The sequence below is a fragment of the Seriola dumerili genome, unplaced genomic scaffold (assembly GCF_002260705.1).
Source record: "Seriola dumerili isolate Sdu_G_001 unplaced genomic scaffold, Sdu_1.0 BDQW01001090.1, whole genome shotgun sequence".
Lineage (NCBI taxonomy): Eukaryota > Metazoa > Chordata > Actinopteri > Carangiformes > Carangidae > Seriola > Seriola dumerili.
Window position 1 is genome coordinate 918,668 of NW_019175345.1, and position 21,483 is coordinate 940,150.

A 21,483-nucleotide genomic window follows, 5' to 3' on the forward strand; every position below is an offset into this window, starting at 1 on the left:
TTTGACTGATCCAATCAGATTTGTCCAAACTGGATGTCCAAGTTTGACCTGGTGGAAAAATACAAGACAAAGTTGAAATTAGTTGAAATTATAAAGAGACACTATTGATACAGTACATTACACATATACACAGTATATTTCTTGTAAGAATACTTGTTCTTTCAAACAAACAATACATAGCTATCAGAGTGATGTGTTTTAGTTAGAGGGGGTCAGAGGAAAACAACTGAGAGAGGTTGAACAAACCTTTGGCTCAGTGTATAACAGGGCAGTGACCATCTCCCGACACAGCTAGCAAACAACAGAGCATCAACTCTCTTTGCATTTGGAGGCTCCTGTCTGGTGCGTCAATGTCCATGGCTTCCTGAAGCACCTGTTGGCCAGTATGGGGGATTGTGCCACTCTATTGCAACCAGGTTTTCATGGCCTTAGGCCTTAGGTTTCAGTGCAGGAGGAGCCAGGAGACCACAGGAATTGTTGGTATGATGGGATAAAAACTGTGAAGAATCCAATGGCGTCTTTTGTTGAGCCTCTGTAATCAGAGGCACCACAGGAGACAAGGATAGGACTATTGCAATGGGTTTTTCAGCAGTGACATTTTTTTAGACCAATTTCTTCCTCTTTTGGCAAAAATTGAAAAAATTACAAATTATATGAATCTAAATTAACTCAATATTGGCTAATTGCAAATTTGAGGCAAACTGAGTTCCTAACCGTTGCATCCTTATAGAGGAGCTAGGACTGTCCCAGTGTGTATGTTAGATTACCTTTAATGCCAGCAAGATCTGCTTCCTTTCATTCAATCCTGACTGACCTTATATCCACTTTGGATAGATAAACTGTATGTTGTTCCCTAAACATAGTGTTTGAAGTTCCTTGGCTGAAGTTCCCTCAAACTCTGAAACATGTCTGCTCAGGTGGGTGGGCCTTTGACACACAGTAAATGTGTTCCTTCATCATTCAGCCTCCACTGTGGTCTGGTCAGTCTTTTCCAGCCTAATAAACATTGATTAGTCCACATAATCAATGCACTCAATGACAATGATTCAGTGCACTGCATAAATGTATCGACTGCAATCAGCTATAAACAGCAGCCCTCTTTTTCATGCATTTTCTGCGTTTTATTAGCAATGTTTTGATAGAACAATAATTGTACAACTCTCTGTAGCATCAACAGACATATTTCATTAAGTGATACCGAGATGAGATAAAATCTATTGACCATCTGTCTAAATTCTTAAGAAATAAATAAATAATTGTATGAATGAATAAAGAACATTTTTGCACTGTGATCCTCTCAACGGCTACCAGAAGGTGGCAATGTTTAGCTGCTGTCGGCTTTAAAGCGCTGACAGCTCTTGGTTGGTGTCTTGTCATGAAGAGTTGCACACTGAATTGTGTTTTCTGTATTTTAGCAGAGGTGCATGAACTGAATAAACAAGAAATGTGACCAGAATTTTGTTTTTAAATTTCAGTTAGAATCTGGCAATTCAAATCAGGAAATGAAGAAGATCAACTGTTGGATACTATAACCACAGAACCATATAGTAATACAAAACTAGCTTGGCCACCTGCATTCAGATTCAGCATGTAAAAGGACATCTAACCTGCCTGTCTGGGTGAGGAGAGTTTTTGGGGAATACCATAACACGCCTATCTGCTCATAGAGTTTCAACTGCTACATCTAAGGTCCAAAAGAGAGCCGTGTGTTAGATCATCTTTCACTAAACAGTTGAATACATGGAAAAAGTGCAGCAGGAAAACCCCAACGTGAAGCATGTAACTTTTCTATCCCTGGTTTCCGTGGCCATGCATGACCAGGTCATGTAATGAATGTTGATAAAGTAGAAAAGCCGGTTTAATCAGGACGGATCACTGTGCAGAGGTGGAGAATGTCAGAGAGAGCAGGCACAGCTGCTTAGTGAGAAATCCAATATTGACTGTCGGGATAAATGTCCTGCATATTCTCTCATCTGTCCCAGGGGCCGTGGTATTATGCCTCTCACGTTAGCACTCCTAATTGGATTAAAAATGGCTTGTTATTGGGAGAAAAATGACTGAGAAAACTATCATGATTATTGCCTCTCAACAATGTTGGCTCCCAGAGCTGAAGTGGTGAAGTAATTGTCATGGCTTTGGAAAATGTCAGAATCGGGCGATGGAGTCTCTTTTGAAACAAACAGCTGCTTTGATTGATTAGTGTTTTAAGATCAAACCAATGGGAGACAATGCAGTCACAGTCAGTGCCTCATTCACTGTTATTCTGGTACTATAAAGTAAGAAATGTCACATCAAAGTCCAGCAGCCATGGTATTTATTTGCAACTTTCTTGTTTTATACTTTTCAAATTGTTGTATAAGCAACTACACTTTGTGTGTGTATGTGTGTGTGTGTGTGTGTGTGTGTGTGTGTGTGTGTATTTGTGTGTGTAAGTGTGTGTGTCAGTTTGTAGGTAGACATGTACTGTATGCATGCACGCGTGGCTGTGAACGCATGCGTGAACAGAAATGAAACAGACAAATCCATCAGACGTCCAATGGGTTTTGGTTTGTATACCACCAGGAGCACCCATTAACAGAAAATAAATGCTTGACGCCATAAAGCTGACAGTGTCTCATTCATACTGACACTCTGGCTAAATTACACATAAAAGCACTGATAACATCATCATTAAATATTGATTTTAAGGATGGTTGAAACGAAAACACATCCACACATGGCCGTGCAGATGAGAGAATTTGGATGAGAGTCAAAGCAGATCGAGCAGAGTGGTTGAAAAAAAAAACAGAAAAGGCAGCTACAGTGGCATCTTGTGAGAAAAAAAAAAGATGGACAGAATATAAGCAGAGGACGAAAAGGAGAGAGTAAGGAAGGGGGAGAGAGGGTGAAAAGTAGAGAGAGGTAAAGGGTTGGGGGGGGTTAGAAAGAGATTTAAGGCTGAGGCTCAGAGCAGATGTTAGTGTTGATGATGATGGATGCAGGTTGTTGAGATGCAGAGTTGTTATCATGAGAGGCACTCGCAGCCTCCTCACAGCACACACTTTCCCCCCAGATGTCAATGTGTGTGTGTGTGTGTGTGTGTGTGTGTGTGTGTGTGTGTGTGTGTGTGTGTGTTTGTGTGTGTGTGTGTGTGTGTGTCACAGCAGTGGAGGGGGAGATGATGAAATGAGCAAGCCACGGGCCAAAATTAGGTAAATATACACACAAAAGAATTCCTTTATCAATGTTGGTTTTTTATAAAGTTGTAGATGAAAATTCTTTTCGTAGATGAACCACATGTAATCCCAACAATAAGGAGAAGCTATGAGATGCAACAAAGGAGAGTTTGGGGACTGATTGGCACAGATGAGGCTAATGAACAACTGCCTTTTACACTCTTAGGCGGAAAACACAGTGAAAAGCAACTTCCTCTAAAGGCCTTAATTGGATTAATTTGAAGATTTTTCTCCTTTATCTGACACAGGAGAGAAGTCGCATTCTCTTGCATAAAACCATATGTCACTGGGTTACCACACACATCCTTACAATAATCCAAATTCACCAAAAAAAGCAAACAAAAAACCCACACACACCGGCTGCACACGCACACATACATAGGCAGCAGGTGGTGTGTGTGTGTGTATGTTGAGCGGTAACCTGCTCTACACTCTAACCAGATAAAAGGTGCAGGACAGAAACATGTCGGTAATTGATTGCTAATTAGTTCTTTTGTTGTCGTCCATTGTGTCCTGACAGAGCTTTGCCCTGGGCTGTCTATTCACACACACACAGACAGACACGCACACACACACACACACACACACACGCACACACGCACACACACACATGCACACACACACGCACACACGCACACACACACACACACACACACACCCTCTGGCCTCACAGCAAGGAAATAAGCATAGCTAGCCCACAAGGAGACAGACAGATGTAACCCCAGCAGGCCTCTGCTATCGAACTCTTCAATGCAGATACAAAAGACTTGACAGTGTAAATGGTGTTTTTTTTATCCACCTCACAAGCATTCTCAGACAGAAAAGCACACATGCAAGCCTCATTTCCTTTAACCAACCCCCCACCTCCTGAAAAATCATCCAGCTGCAGTGCCCCCCCCCCCCCCCGCCCAACTGCATCCTGTTTTACAGTATGAGCTGCAGCAGACTATACCTATGTGCCATTTCCACTGAGTCGCCATGCCCACATCTCTCTCTCCCTCTCTCATCAGTGCATGAGAAATTACCTAATGAGGAATGGGTCGCACATTTCCACAAACTCATTAACCCGCGAGCGAGTGAGACTAATTGCAGCGTTTGGGTAATGTGATTTCACATCTGTTACTGCAGCCCAGGACACAGTAGTCAGCACAGGGCTGGATCTAGTGGGCTGAGCCATGCATAGAGCTAGATTTACCAGAACAACACACTCTCAGGCTGACACTGCTGCAGCTCCAGCCTGGATGGGTGGAGCAGCCAGTCAGTTTTGGCTGTGTTTAGAACATTTGATCAACTGTTGTCATGAAATATCTTGTAATTACATTGCTCCTGCAGGGTGGGTGGGCCGCTTACATTCATTCTGAAAAAAATATTGACTCCTACTTGGCCAGAGCTGGGATGTGTGATGTAGGGGTGAATATATAAGACAAATAAACAATGACCTCGAATCAGATTTCAAACAGGCATTAAATTAAAAGAAAAAGTGGCTTTATTTTTGCCTTTTCTCTCTGTTTGTCAATTTATTCTGAAATGTAATGTCAGACTCAGAGGGGTGGCCAACTCTTTTCCACAAATAACATTAATTTACATCCCTAATTCACACTGATATTGGTTTATATTGTAATTTTCAATGAGTGTAAACAACTGATAACTTAGCATTCACTGTGCACTGACTACAAATGTACCCATGAAAAGTATATTTTCAATTATCTTGAGGTTTACCCTCCCTGGTGAGTTACTTATGCTTTCTTCCACTCTGTATAATAATAGTGTGGCCTGGCCATTGTATCAATCTGTAAATGTAATCACAGTGTGATCCCTTGTTATGCTGCTGTATGGCAAACTCTTAAACAGCTTGAAAAATTATGTTAAAAAAATTGTTTCTTACTGTATGTTAGAAAACTTCAGGCTATTTCATTCAGGCTAATTGAGTATAACAGAAACATAGGGTTTGACACACACACACACAAACACACACAAATGTGAAAGCACAGGGAGGAATAAATGAATTTTTCAGGGTCTTGACTTGGGTTGGTATTTTCAATAATTCAGTAAATTACTGCAAACAAATTTGTGTTAATAGAAAAGGTGGGAACCAACTGTTTAATACGGGAAAAGTAATATACTTTTGTTAATTATGATTAATCCTTTGTTTAACCCCCCTGCATTGTTACCGAAACTCCAATTATAAGTTTACAGGCAGTGGGACTGCTTATGGTAATGCCATATCTCATCAATTACCATCCCGTGACCGTAAATTGGCCTCAGCGCTGACAACGAGATGAGGTTAACACGCTGATTAATTTGAGCTGCTGTGATTTCAGGCTCAAGTTGACACTTATAATCTTTGACACAGACAGAGAGGTCCGCTCACTTTCATAATGGAAAAATTTTATTTACTTCTTTCGGAAGCTGCGTCTGAGTTTATAGACATTAGCCTACATTTCACATCAGGATAATTTGAAATGGAAGCAACGCAAACAAGGTGAGTTTTTTTTCTTATTACAGAGCTGATGGGCAAGTAATGATGAATTTCAAATAAATGTCAAATGATCAAAAGGTGTAAAAGCTAAACTGCTTAATACTGTTTATCTGTATTTTTTGTCTGTTATGACATGCATGTAATGTAGTAAACACCTATACAAGCTGGGCGTAATAATAAATCAGAAATAATAAAAACACGCCGGTTTACCAACTGCATGGCAGTGTGTCAGTTAATATTCATAAACAGAGGATTGTGTTTGTCCATGGCTATACAAACACACACAAACACAAACACAAACACACACACACACATACACACACACACACATACACACACTCACTCACTCACACACCTGATATTCATACAATATTTCATGTTTTGGATGCTGTTGCCAGTTCAGTTGCCAACACTGTGCAGTTATACACATGCAGGTGTATGTTGATCTTTTTAAAGGTTGTGTGAAATTGCAAAAGTATTTTATGCCCCCCCCCCTCCCCCCACCCCCCCAACATCTTCTGATTTATTTATTTGATTGATATTTTGATCATCACTTTGTTAGGGCTCCTAAGCTGCTCCCTCCATGAGCAGCTGTTTGTGCTGCATTTAAAAAAACGTGAAAAAAACATGAATACTTTATTGGCAATGCAGTGCTCTATGTTGTAGGTCTACATAACACCTAGTACACTGGCCTATAGTGTATTGTTGTATTTTAATTTTCTGAAAAAAATGACTCAGAATGAAGTCTGTCTGTGTGTGGGTTTGTATTTATCCCAGTATTTTCTGTTGGCCTACATTTACAGAAGCACTACACTACACTGGTATGAGCCTGGAGATAACACAGTGGTCTCTGAATACCACAGGAACTTCAGTAGGTTCAGTTTCAAAAGACACATCATTTATTTCTTCAATTAGAATTTTGTGAATAATAATGTGAAAGCTGCACACTGACTCAGCTCTGCTACAACTCTGGCTTAAACCTGAAGATCATTACTGTAAACCAGACTTAATGAAACCACAGTTTGGCTACTTGGGCTATATATATGTACAAATTGCTATTTGGCAACCACCCAAGAGCAAAATGGTACTGTATCTGTTTCTAATGCAGTGTGTACAGGAGTAGCCTGCAGATGCTGGTGACCCAGATACAGGCTGATAGGCATGTATGTAATTATTGGATTATCGATCCTGTGGCTAAATTCTGGTGGAATTCCACTTGCCTTAATATTTCTGTAACATTCCTGTGGGAACTCGGTGGTGTTTTCATTTCGTTTTCATCTCCTCTGGCATTTCTATCCCAACCCCAATTGGATATTATATTACAGTTTAGTTTTGCTAAAACTAATCGATTATGTCATTTCTATTTCGCGAGTTAGAGTGATAGCAGCCAACTTTAGCCTAAAAAAAAATGCAAGCTATAGAAACTATAGGCTGGTATATACTGTTGACACAGACACACACACAGCCCTGTGATTCCTCCTGTTTAGTTACAGTCCAGTCTGCTCAGTGGGATGACCGTCATGGTTAAAAGCAATGACCGTCACATCACAGCACTGACATCTTTACCGCTGGTGTCTGCCACCATGGGACCAGTCACCCTTCATAAACCCTTAACCCTGTCACCTCAAACACTGTAAAAAAAAAATAACGAAAAAAAAAACGAAAAAAAACTCAATAGGTGACTGAGCAAAGACCACAAACAAAAAGAAGTTTGTGCAACAAAATATCTTTCAATACAGCTGCCAAGCCTATAAACAAGACTTGTCAAATGTATCGTCATACCTCCACTTTTTTCACAAATGATGATCCGAATAAATCCCCACACAGCAAGTTATTAAAGAAGATTACAATGCATTTTTCAAACGAAAAATAATTAGATTATCTGTTCGAATCTAATGGAGACATGAATCATTCTTGTTTTGACATTCTTGAAAATTACTTTTATTTGTTCGTCATTTTAAATTGGTACAAACCCGTCAATGTGGTGCATTTCGATGTAAGATCAAACATTTAAGAAATGTGTTAAGTAATAGCACATACAATAAGTTAAAACATGTCACAAAAAAGACCAGCGGGTACATAGCAAGAATGTTTTATCTACACAAAACATCCTAAAACATAGTAGGCCTACTGAAAAGATCATTGTATATATTTTCTTCTTTTGTCCTCTTTAGATTTATGCTCCCGTCTCATGCAGACGAGACCGAGGTCGCCTCAAAAGTACCTGTTTCAATCTGAGTGGGAACCATTTTCTCCTGAAATTATCCAAGCGTTTAAATCCACATGCACAGTGCAAGCCTGAGACGCAGTTCAATAGGCCCACCTACAGTATGGTGTGTGTATTTGTTTGTGTGTGTGCGCGCGCGTGTGTGTGAGTGGTAGGCTGTTACCAAAATTTATACCCCATCTTATAAATAACCGTTTGACATAACACAACTTCACCTGAACACAATAACATGTGTGCATAAAGACACACTCAATGAAAACGTAAATACGACGATTGTTTGGCTCTCGGTAATTAGGGCCTATAATCTAGAGATCATTACAATAGTATTTATCATCAGTAGTTGATAAAATCCTTTTGAATTAACAAGATAAATAACCCCAGACCCAAGTTATTTTTTCTTCCATTTGTCCATCAGTGTTGTCCTTTTCTTTTTGTCATTATGTCTAGATGAAGTCACACACAGTCTCCACATTTCAGACATGTCAGGCCTGATTAGCTCGCTCGTTCTCTCGTGTTGCTCTAAATAGCGGGGGGAAAAAACAGAAAAAGAGCCGCAGGGTGGGGCTGGGAGAGGGAGTTAGGAAGAGAGGGGTGCGGTGAGGGAGGTTGTTTTTGAAAAGTCACTAAGTGAAACTCATGGACACTGTGTGCTCCAGCGCTTTGCGCCGCAGTGACGCGATGCTTGTCCCTCTCCACATGTCACTGTCCGGGGAACTACACAGCTGCGGGGAGCCCGATACGTTCGTTGGGCCGGAGAGAGAGGCCGACATTCCGGGGAAAGGCGACTGGTAGAGGTGGGACTGCAGACCAGAGCCGTTGGATGACAGGCCGTTGGAGAGACCCATGGAGTTTGGTGGCGGGCCTGGGCCAAGGCTGCACTGTGACAGAGACTGCGCCATGCCCGGCTGACGACCCAGGGCAGGCGGCAGCTGCAGCTGGGAGACCCCCGGCATCCCCGTGGCCCAGCGAGAGTCGTTGGCGTGGAAGGAGCACAGACTGTTCTCCATGGCGGCCGCGGCAGAGAACTGTGGCAGGCCCGGTGTTGGGAGCAGAGTCCCTGGGGCGCGGAAAACATTGGTAGTCTTCTTCCTTTTCTTCCACTTAGCGCGTCTGTTCTGGAACCAAACCTGCGAGCAGAGAGACAGGACCGTGAGTCATCAGAGGGACAGACTGAGGAACATATGTCTGAGGCAGTGTCAGTTTACATTGCACCATAATATGGGCAGCAAGGGGGATGTTGGAAGCATGTCCCTACAGTAGCCTATGTGTGGGAGAAAAACAACCCATTATTACGCACGATAATGTCACTAAAATCTCGCCACATCTCACACAAACTTTAGGCTATAATAGAACATTTGGGTCAATATAATATTAATACAACTAAAAAAATGCCGTTTAATTGCTTATTTTATGCCATAGCAGCAGAGCAACACAAATCCTCTCCAAGCTGTGGGGCCTGGTCTGAATCTGACCCTGCACTGTCTGACCACTGGTGAGCTGGGACAAACTGAAATAACAGGAAATAAACATAGACCAAACCTTCTTCAATCTCTTATCAGAACACATTGTCTGCACCAGCCGAATAGACAGACCTTTGATGGATTTCTGTCTAGCAATCAGTGTAATCCATGAGTCGAACTGATCCATAGCATACAGCCTTTATAACATTAAGAAAAGCCTCTCAAAATAAGTTTTTGTTAATACCAACCATTCGTGCTGTCTACGTGTTATCATGTGTTTCTAAGACGCTATAGGTGGAACTAACGCAGCTAAAACGTCAGTCTTAGAAATGTACTTGTAAATAAAAGAGAGGGAGCTTTGTATGAAAAGGCAGCAAACACAGGGGGTTTTATTACTGGGGTTCCGCAGCAGTGGGCTGAACAATTTATCCTTCTAACATCTTATTTACAAACAGATTAATTCAGAATTGAACTAAATATCGCATGGGCTTAAATACAAATGGCCCGCATTAATGTACACAATCTACGTGAAAATAAAAATCCACCCATCCGCACACGCGCGCACTCAGACCCACAAACCCACGTACACGGCTATGAACGCACGCGCCTCTCTGTTGGGCTTTATAAAGATTTCATCATCTTCGGGCGTGATTAATGCGCGCGCGAGGCCGTGAGTCGATGCCTCCGTATTAAAAGTGAAATCTCGCTCTCATTCCGCTCAGCCATCCGTGAAACGTCGCCCAAACCCATTACACTCGCGCGGGAAAGAAAATGCAATTTCTCATTCCATTAAAAAAGTACAATATATTCTTGAGTCCTATTAAGACGTCGCTGATAGAGCATTTTAAAAGGAGAGGCTGCGGACGCCCACTGAAGGCTGCACCTGCACGGCCTGCACTAATGTTTACCAACAGCCCGCAGAAGCCGACCTGCACTGAGCGGCTGGGATACTGCACTAGATGGAGTAAAGAATTGATTATTAAGGTGACTAATGATTATACTGCTTTTATTGCTTTCAGAGGGATAATTTGCATGAATTTCACATCACTGGTTAATAACCCGTTCACTGTTATAAATAAGGCTGAAACTGGTTGATAATGTGTTTGGTTTGTTAGAGCCTGGTCCTGCAGGCGTCTTCAAAAATAAGCTCTGTATGTGTTAGCAACTATAAACCGTTTAAAAGTGTTTCGTATGTTCAATTACCCCGAATAAAAAATATTAAATAAGATTGCAAATGTCACCACTATAAACCACACATTCCCATCCTAATCATTTTGTTAAAAAGGGGGGGGGGGTCATATTTTATTATATCTTTAAATTCTTAAAGATGTACTCTAGAATATTTTGGGCACCCTTTTGGCCATCTTAACACCATATATTTGTAATTGTAATTATCAAAGCTTTTATATCACCTATGTAATTTTATGCAGTTACTGCAGGTCCACATTTCAAAATTGGACAAAAAAACAAATGAAAATCAGGCAGCTGCAACTTCCACGCCCCAATTTTAATATTTCAGGGGGTGGGGGTGGGGGGTTCAGTCGCCACAGGTGGCGTTATACAATATTTTCTGAAAATTGTAAAAAGGCTCCTTAATATTTCTGACTTCACGAGAACGGATTCCTGCTCGTTATTCGCACCTGAAAATTGTTTCAGAACCTTGGACAGAGACTTTGTGTATTAGACGGGGCACGACTTCTTTAAATTCAATATTACTTAGCATCAGGCTAAACCTGAACTAATTATGGGATATTTTAATTATATAATTCAATTCAAATAGGCTTGAGCCCATATATTTTCTAAAGCAATTGTTATAAGAATTTCAGCACACAACGAATCCACCCTTCATTTTTAGTTTTTTCATGTGAGTATAATGAGGCAGTATATATTCTCTATGTAACCCTAAAAAGATTTTTTAAGGGATTCTATTACTTTAATGACAATCTACACAATTGTGCACTTTAAGTTATAGTTTGAGGTAACTTAGACTGCACCAGTGACGTCAATGCACTGGTGTTAGCTTTGACTTTCTAAGCATTTGCACCCAAAACTTAACACCTAATCGCTAGAGACCGATGACAAATAACTGAAAATACATTATAGTAAATGAAAAAAACATTAGAAGAGAACAGACTATCCTTCACAAACGTGCAGAGGGAACATTGATCCTGAATCCTCTTCTGATGTGAATTTAGCACATATTGGCTGACTGCCTTCAAGACATAATTAAAAGATATTTGGACATTTATATCTGAAAAACCCTACAAGACCAAATGTGGACCCACTTGGTCTTGGTCACACACCCTGTCTTATCACGCCAGTGTTTGCATCTTGTAAAAAAAAAACAAAAAATAGAACATTGCGCGAGTATTTACCTGAACTCTGGACTCAGTGAGGCCGATCCTTAGCGCCAGTTCCTCCCTCATGAAGATGTCAGGGTAGTGGGTTTTGGCGAAGCTGCGCTCCAGCTCGTTGAGCTGCGCCGGTGTGAAGCGCGTTCGGTGCCGCTTCTGTTTCTGCTGGCTTGCGGACTGACCGGAGCTCTGCTGCGGTTGCTGCTGCTGCTTCTCCTGCTCCTTTCCGTTCACCGGCATGCCGGCAGAGTTGGATCCCACAGTGGCTATGTCTTCTCCCGGCAAGAGGGTGGTTCCCTCTACTGAATCTGAACCAGGGGCCATGTCTCCCGGATGCCCCTGGTCTGTCACCCCACCTCCCAGCCGGCACTTGAGAGCCTCTCGGTGTCCGAGTAACTCTGCAGCATCCTTCATCCCTGAGAGGATGAGGAAGAGAGAGGCTTTGAGTAAACACACGGCAAAATCTTAAGGAGCAGCATCTTTAAATGGCAGTTGCATGAAATAGCTTGGTTTCTTCTATAAGGCAAGCGGTGGATTAATTTAAAAAAACATAACAATAAAGTCAGTAGCTTGTAGCTCGAGTCATAATTTTATACCGTAATTTTTGCTGTCAGATAATTCCTGATAAATTACTGTAAAGAACTGCTTCCAACAAAGATAAACCACTTAGCTTTTAACACAATTAACTACACAGTCTATTTATCACTTTAAAAGGTTAAACAAGAAGTTGAAATCTTACACTGGAGTTTAGGGCCGGAGTTTAGTGATGATAACTCACCGAGCCGAGCATCCAGGAGGTCGGCGTGAGAGAGCATCGCGTACCGCTCCAGGGCGAAATGCGCTCCAAAAAAATCCTACAACTTTGGGGCAATTTAAAAAGTATATATCGTCTAAATGAACGAAAATTCGGTTTGTGGTTAAAAAAGGAGGTCCCTTGCATTATAATGTCCTTTAGAGCGACGGGGAGGCGCTTATTAGTTGAAAGAACCCGTGAGCTTCCTCAAATAAGAGCCAATCAGAGCGGGAGCTTGGAAATGTCAGCGACGTGACTCCCCCCTCTTTTTTTTTTTTCATACACACAAACGCACGCACACGCACAGATTCAAACGTGCACGAAACACTACAATTCAATCCAATCCTCTGCCATTCCGTCCTCTGATTTATTAGCTTTTCATGCTCAAATTATTCCACGTTAAACATCTTAATGTGTTTGTTTAATCTCATATAGCCTGTGCCATGACAGGACTCCTGTTTGTAGGTAGACATACATGTAAAATACCGGCGGTGAGCTCATGCAGAGGCTTGTTTTACTTTGCTCAAGGAGAGGGGAGCTTACAGTTATTTGAGCCAGAAAATGTATTGCCATTAAATAATTACACAAACCCAAATCTCAATTTTCAAATCACTGGACTGTGTCAAATAGGCTGTTTACAAACAGTGACCCTGCTTCAGAGCGGGAGGATTGATCTCCCAAATTAATGAAAAAAGCCTGCACATTAAAACACATTTCAAGCTGATTACACTATTTTATTGTCTATTTTTTTTTAGAAGAAAGGCAGGGTGAGTGTATTCTGTACAGTGTGGACTTTAGTCATAAAAGAGGGAAAAAAAACTATAGGAGATGAGAAGCCTTACAACACCAGGCCTCATTTCAGCCCCACTTCCCTCCCGTCCTTGGATCACAAACAAAACGAATATCGCTCCCATTCCCCCATGGCAGGTGATTTGTGGAAACAAATGGAGGAAATAAATAAATAAACGAGTACAGATGGATTTAAGCTCTGTTAGTGATCGGCCGCTTTAACTCCCATCGACTTTTCATCAGCCCGGGGGCAATTAAAGGTATTTAGGCCTGTTTGGTTCAAACAAAATCAGACGTGGTAGACCCTAAACGATTGTGCCCCTTTAGCAGTGGTCCATAAGTAGGTCTATTATACAATTAACAGGACAGTCATTGATCTGCGCGCTACTCTTACTTCTCCAGACAGTGCTGGTTAGAGAGGGCTTTTGGCAGATGTCAGGGTGAGCCTGGTGAATAGACCTCCGCCTGGGACTAAATAGGTTTCTTTGCATCCGCACAAAGGAGGCGTCCGAGCGAGGACTCCTCTCTCTCCTCCTGCACCACATGGAGGCAGCTCATCTTTTATGCTCCTCAACCGCAATCTGCCGGGACGCAGGGAAGTAGCCTATATGTGGCACAGCGTGAAAACTTAAGGAAATGGTCTGGTGCATGGTCCACTGAGATGAGGAAAGCTGTGACCAGCTCCCGACGGTTCAGGATAAGCAATCAGCAGCAGCAGCAGCAGCAGCAGAGCCTCGATTCGTTTGATTCAGAAGTGTAGACAAGGAGAGAGCAGAGGGACTGTCTGTGCTGGGAGTTGGAAGGCCAGCCCTGCGTTTGAGAAGGGCTTGAGGCAGGAGAGACGGTTTGTACGCTCTGGAAGTTGTTTGATTTCCAACTAGTGGAAGCATGAGGACAACTGATGTTACATAAAAATAAAAAAAAATTGAAATGAACTCAGCCCATGGAGGTCATAGCTAATTTTCAAAAATGCAGAAATAAATGTATTAATAATATGATACTCTTATATAAATTACGAGTTAAGCAAATGTAACAATAAAATATATTAAATCAAATTGTATATATTTTAAAGCCATTTTTCAAGTTATTATCTGGGAATAATTTGATAAAAAAAATTCTAATAATTGAAAAGTACGTGCCTACTACCACTAGTAAAAAGAATGCAATTATTAGTCTATTATCATTATTATTATTAGCCTATTAAATGTTTTACTTATTCATTTTATTTTATTTATTTATTTATTGGCAAAAAATCATGTCGTGTAACTTGTATTTTTTTTTATTTCCGTTTTTTAGAAAAATAAATAGACAATAATGAATATTTAATGAACAGATACTGGAATAACAACAACAGCAACAACAGTAGGTCTAATAATAATAATGATAATAATAATAATAATAATAATGACTTATTTTTTTAAAATATTGGTATGTTTAAAGAATAAAGATTAATTCGGAATTTATATGGACGCTCTGTTTACATAAAACTGTAAGAATTAAAGGTTGTAGTTACTTTAGCCTAGCATAAGTATTGATACAGTGGTTTGTTGCAGTGGAAACATGGAGCCGGGTAGCAGATATCCCCTCAGCTGTCCGATCCTCAGGCTGTAACTTATTGCTGTAATAAGAGGAACCCACATGAAATGGGTCTATGTCTCACTCAGCCTCCCTAACTGGACCACATCAATCTTCCCCAGTAAAAACACACTCACATACAATCCTCCCGGGTTAATGCGGCGCATCTGAGTGCGGAACGGCTGTTTACACGCGAGGAGACACTTTTAATGGAAGCGCACCAAAAACAAATGCAATTTTGTAGAGCAATTTCAAAGATCAAGAATTCCGTGTCCACCCTCTCCGCGCTTTTTTAGCAATCAAACTGCGTTAAATCCATTGCTCATATGGGCCTTTGCGGAATAGGTTAGAATAATACAAGTAACAAAAGGCAGATGCAGGGATGAGATCCTTTACACCACAACCAAATTGTACCATGGACCAGTAGGCGAACTGGTTGTTTCTTACGTTCAGGCCTATTGCCTCGCCTCGTAGGCATCTGCATTCACTCAGTTATAGAAATCTAAAAAGGAAAATCGATTTTTCATCTGCAGAAACGGCTCTCTAACAAATCATACTGTAGTTTTGTGCAGGTGATTTGATGACAGTCGGATGAGGAGTAAGGAGCCGACCAATAAGTGCGTTGCAATCCGAGCCCGAGAGATGCAGAGAGAGGCGAGAGTGGAGAGCCGCAGACAGGCAAACCCATTAGAGGCTTCCCTCTTCGGCCACCCAGCCTGGCTGCACCACCCCGCGCATCTCATGCCCCAATTAGGCCCGCTGCCCTCCGCCTGGTCTCCGTTACTGCGTGATCTGGTGCACGGAGCGGTAATCACGGCTTCAAATAAAATAATCAGCAAAGAAGAGCGATTTCCTTAATGAGGAAGAAGAGGCGTGTGTCACGGAGAGGGTGGTGTGGTGGCGGCGTGAGTGCGTGCGTGCGTGCGTGCGTGTTTGGAGGTAGGTGTGTGTGTGTGTGTGTGTGTGTGTGTGTGTGTGTGTGTGTGTGTGGTGGTAGCTGCGGGGTTATTAAAACAGCAATGAAAGTCACAAAGGTGTCATTAACACAATGGTGTTCTGTCTCAACAGCTTTAAAAGTGTCTCATTATTTCTGCTGTTAAAAGTTGACCCCAGAAACACCCAGTGTGAGCAGCCACCTCATGCCAGTCAAAATGAAGCATAAAAGGTGGAGTGTTTCAACATGTTTATTGGGCCAATATCCCCAAGGAACAGTACATTCATGAATACACAGCATCACTTTCCCAAGTGCGGTGGACTTCCGCAGCTCATGGACACCTACTCTGGCATGAACTGTACGTTCACCACCACCTCACAGACACTCAACCTCTCAACTTAACCAGAACAATCCTGGTTCTTTCTTAAATCCATCAAGTGGAAATTTTGATTGGAAAAACCTGTCAAATTGTGTCTTCAGTATTACTGCCCCTCTGTAGGTGAATGTAAAAAGGCCAAGTGCTTAATAAAACTGTTCCATGTTTGTGATGATTTGATGAATAGCTCGCTCTCCACAAAGAGACCATAAATATTGACTATTCAGCTAAAATACTCCTGCTCGACCAAGACAATTTAACATCTGATTAGTCGCCTAATTGACTAAAAGGTGGCAGCACTAAACATCACACACAATCATTCAAAGTCCCAACAACATAAGGCCAGTGGACCTGCTGATTCTAGTACCTTAGAATGACAAGGGTCAACGTGCATGTAGAGTCAGGATATATACACAAATCATGGAAGTTATCATGCATCATCCACTAAAACTCAAAGGAGCTGGACCTTTCAAAACCCCCAAATGTAGTTAATTCAAAGAATTTCTAGACTGACACAATTCTGCGCTTCTCCATTAAAATCACTAAAATGCTGAAAAATGGGTTAAAAAAAAAAAGAAAAGAAAATCTTCAAACGGATGGTGATCAATTTGAAATCAAAGCCGTTTTCCTCCCTTTCTCAAAACGGACATTTTGGAAATACAAGAGTTTAAGGCCACCGGCAAAACAAATCTTCTCTGAAATCTGTGTTGACAGTTTATTGGCTGAGAGTATCTACTGAGGTTTGCAGCACAATTCTGATAAAAGCTTGATTCCTCTGGATCATGAGCCTCTATGTTTTCATTAGATCTCACTACTGGCAGCAGTGTAAAGCAGCAGTTTGCTTGAATGTGCTTTTTCCTCTGCGTTAATTTAATTTCTAGGCATAAATACTCTCAATTTTTTAATTAATCCTATCTTAACTTAATCAGATTTAAAACAGAAGCTAAATATTTAACTTTCAGGGTTAGAGTATTAAGCATAGCCTGTAATCTATTGTATTTACAGCCTGACCTCAGTCAATTAGGCTTCTCCAGCTGTCTGCAGATCTAATTCCTTCTCCTCCCAGACACCTTGACTTTCCCTCCAGTTCTGCTCCAGCTATTAGAATATGTTCTTTCTTAAGTCCGGTCATTAGTTAGGTCCATTACTGTGGTTCCATCATTAGGAAGCTGTAATGCATCATTGAAGGTAATGAGTGCCTTACATTACAGGTGCCAGCGAGCCTTAGACACGCTGTAGCGAGACCCTTTCCTACACTGATGCCTGAAACATCTCTGCTTTTACACGTTTTAACACCGAAAACTGTCAGAGTAAGGCTCAACAAAGGCTAGCCAATGAACAGGTGTAACATTTAAAGTGTTAGGAAAGCTTTTATTTACATAACGATTGCAGAAATGCTTTTGTGGGACGGAAGATGATTAAGTAAAACATCACAGTTTATGATTTAATAGTTGCAGATGGTGAGAGCAACTTGTGGTTATTCTTGTGGCAGACACATGTGCGTACAGTATATATATATACACACACACACACACACACACATATACATACATACCGCCTTACACACACTTGTGCTCCTAAAATACCAGATAAAGGGGAGGACTTGGGTCACTAGTGTCTCTGAGTAGCTTGAAATTAGAAACATGTGCTGGTAATTATCAGCCTGCAGCAAAGCCACATCATGCAATTTAATGCCTCAGCAAATTAAAGAATAAATGGGATCAGTCTCTTTGACCTTGCTCACTCTGACTTGCCGAACTTGATCTACCTGATACTTCAGTAAGTGTGGCGCTCACTCACTCTCTGGGAGGACTTATATAGGCGCGCGCGCGCACATGCACACGCACGCGCACACACACGCACACGCACACGCACACACACACACACACACACACACACACACACACACTAAAAATGAGCTCTGGCTGATTGTGTGATGATGGGAAGGATGTGGAAGCAATGCAGTAAAACCTATAAAATAAAACGAGAAAGCACACGCACACGCGCACACACACTTGTTGTATTTCTCTGTTGTCGCCGCCCATCACAACCTCGCAGCTTCCTTGTGTTTTCAGTGCGTTACTCACCCAGCCAGTTCAGCTCGTCTCTCACTTCACAAATCCCACACTTTCCCATCCATCCATTCTCTTTATCATCCTCTGCTCGTCTCCTCCCTCCCTCTCTCTCTCCCTCTCTGCCTCTCTCTCTCTCCTCCCTCCTTTCAACCCACCCCCGCCACATTTCTGCTGCTTCTCTGCTAAACACGGCGCACTACCCCTCCCAAGATTAATTGATCATCAATTTAGCTCTAATTTGGACCAAGTCAGCTGGTAAATGGGGCAGTTTTCCCTGATTGTTAGTGAAATGTGTGCAAGTACATTGATAAATTTTGATTATTTATCAATTACAACCAAATGAACTAAATCTATTGAATAAATTCTAGCCTGATTGCCATAATAGAGTTTGAAAATATGGCTATTGATAATGATTCCGGCTAATAGTCTTTTCCGGCCGTGGTTGCCGGCTTGTCGGAATGACAACACAAAACTCATTTTTCACAGAATCAGCTGAGTGAGTGCGAGGCCGATCTTTCATTAATCAGTCACATTACGGAGCTGATACGCCGTAATACGCGCCGCTTTCCTCAGAAAGACTCAAACACTTTGTCATATTTTATGTCAATTACCAGTCATTTCGTTGTGTTCCATCAAGACATCTTGTAATAGTTAACATATGCTAAGGTAAAGCTCCCCCGTCCCGCCCTCCGGGAGCTCCACTGGCGGATGATGCCGTCGTTGTGTTTGCTGGAGACAGGGGGCTGATGATGAAATGGGCCCTGCTCTTAATTTCTTATTTTCCTGAGCTGAGGCGCTTATGGGAAGGGTGGAGCAGGGGCTTTTTAAATGGACCTGCCACCGTGTTTTCCCAAAGTTAATGGAAAAGCAGCTTGCTGGAAAATAGGAGAGGGAAAAATTGGAATTAGGTTCAGAGGCTTTCACACACAATAACAAGGGATAACTATGAGCTACGGGCCTGTTTCCTCGCTGACATACAAATTAGTGCCGTCATTTTCTCACAGCCTCGCGCCATCAACTTAAAGTGATCTTTTAGTTTTTTTTATTTATAATTTTATCAGGAAGGTGTTGGGACACGATTGTATGGCCTGAGAGCTATTAAAAATAAACCAGATGCTCCGTGTACTGTTCAGTGAATCAAACCGATTCGATCTTAAACGCGTCTTACATTTGCCCTCTCCAGGCTGACCGCTGGGAGGAAGGAATGGGGGTGAAATAACTGCGATATCAGCCTTCCTTTTTAATCAACGATATGAGCCCCTCTGCACCAATCATGGCTGCTGGAAGCAACTTAATGATCAGCATTTAGACTGGGCAGGTAAACCGCCGCGCTATGGAGCCAACACAGGGGCCAACTGCAGGTGAATTAACCCAGTCCAGATCTAATATGCTGGTGTCAGCTCTGGTTAGTGCGTGGCTAACTGTGGCCTGTATTGGCAGTGGCATAGCATCCAACATTGTCTCCCTCATATGCCAGCAGGCAGCTATCTATAATCGATGGCCACTTTTAATTGGACAGGCTGTCTGTTAGTGGACGCCGAAGGTTGTGCAGGGGGAGCAGCACTGTATTTACCACATGGTTATTGTGGATAAATAGGTTGGGGACGTTGGAGCTTTTCTCTATAAAAAGCCAATCAAGGCTTCTGCTGTTGCATGACAGTCAATTATATTTGGGAATTTCACATAGTGACCCTTAACAATTTATGAGGATCCCAGTCATAAAGTCTGTAATAAGCAGGAAATGCCATAGAATGAAATATTAATATGTCAATCAATCAAAATCAATGCAATGAGGTAGATTTTGTTTAAATGCACTTTAAATATTTTTAAATGACCCATAGGCACTGAATAGCCTGCATTCGTGGCTGTGCTCTCAACACACTTTATCATTGATGAAATATTGCAAAGACAATGACATTATATTAACAATTCAACAGTTTACCATCTTACAGACTATATCATTGTTTCCAGTTGTTTCCAATGCCACAAAAATAAAGAAACTTTTGTATGTCATTTAAGTCTAATTGAACTGAATTGGCCTATTATATCCAAACACAACTAACTCCTCTAAAAAGAAAATATGGTGGATTGGTATTTAAGATATGGAATCAATAAGGTAAGACAGAAATATCTCCACTAATGTAGTCAGTAAATGAAATCAGCCGCTATTAGCCTCATTTCTATCCAGGCAAGGAGGTCAGAGAAGAGGAGAAATGTGAATTAATTCTCTCTAAGCCGGAACGACCTACTGATGCTGGGTTGAAAGGCTTTTCATTCCATATCCACATACTATTCATTATTTCCAAAATGAACTCCGCAGAGGTATAGGCCGCACTGCCTTGACTAATAGGCCTAAGTGACTTTTCCTTTATTTCGCCACTTGAGGTGCGAGAGCCTGGGCGCGATTAAAAAATAACACTGTGGGTGCGCAAGTTTAAAACCGGGCTACGTGTTATTTGGAGTATAGCTAAGGTAACAGGCGATGAACACTGACTTAACTGTTCTTTCTCATCTCCCCCTCACGATTGATGATTGTTACACCCCAATGCCAAGCCTCTGCTCTGTTTTATCCTTGTATTATTATCATTATTAGGCTACTATCTTTTAAAGCAGCGGATTGCAAGCGCTGTGAGTAGGCTGGAAGCAGGAGACAGAGGGCCACCGGTGGACATGCTGCTTTTGGCGCAGCCTCTAATTGATATTGAGCGAGCTGCTGGTGAGGAGCGCACAGGGCCACTGCTGGCTAATCTATGCTTTAATCAGTGTGTGTAATGAGAGTGGCGGCACGCTCGGAGAGAAAAGAGACTTACAAGCAACGTCTGTCGGGGTCCGGAGGAAAATATTGGGTCTAATTGTCGCGATTAAAGAAAACTAGAAGACACTGGGCTTGTGTGTGTGTGTGTGTGTGTGTGTGTGTGTGTGTGTGTGTGTGTGTGTGTGTGTGTGTGTGTGTGTTTCTTTAAAGCAGGAGAATTGTGTGAGGGACTCCGGTTTCCTTCAGTAGGCTACCACCTGAGCTGAGCCCTGTCCAAGGTGCTGAAGTTCACTCAGGTATCTCAAACATGGGCCCATAACCCGGCGCTGTCCATGGTGCTGAAGTTCACGAAGGTAACTCAAAAATGGGCCTATGTAAATTGTATGTATTTGCATCTTTTTCAAATCTAAATTCTCAAAATCACAGCGGCCATATACCTCCCAAGAACCTG

The 21,483-nt window shown here is 41.8% G+C and overlaps 1 protein-coding gene across 1 annotated transcript; it reads right to left on the minus strand.

Moving 5' to 3' along the window:
• Nucleotides 1–8,544: 8,544 nt before the first annotated feature.
• On the minus strand, nt 8,545–12,550 carry LOC111237755 (homeobox protein orthopedia B-like). Its single transcript, XM_022766969.1, has 3 exons — nt 12,514–12,550; nt 11,757–12,151; nt 8,545–9,048 (listed from the first exon to the last, which is right to left on the minus strand). Exons 1-3 carry the CDS (start codon nt 12,548–12,550, stop codon nt 8,545–8,547), a joined length of 936 nt encoding a protein of 311 aa, XP_022622690.1.
• Nucleotides 12,551–21,483: the final 8,933 nt, after the last annotated feature.

Bases quoted from the DNA above. Each gene is read 5' to 3' on its own strand.
- LOC111237755 (XM_022766969.1), bottom strand. From the start codon at position 12,550: ATGCTCTCTCACGCCGACCTCCTGGATGCTCGGCTCG. The intron at 12,152-12,513 runs GTGAGTTATCAT...TCATCCTCTCAG, and splicing joins CCTCCTGGATGCTCGGCTCG to GGATGAAGGATGCTGCAGAG. The intron at 9,049-11,756 runs GTAAATACTCGC...CTCTGCTCGCAG, and splicing joins TCACTGAGTCCAGAGTTCAG to GTTTGGTTCCAGAACAGACG.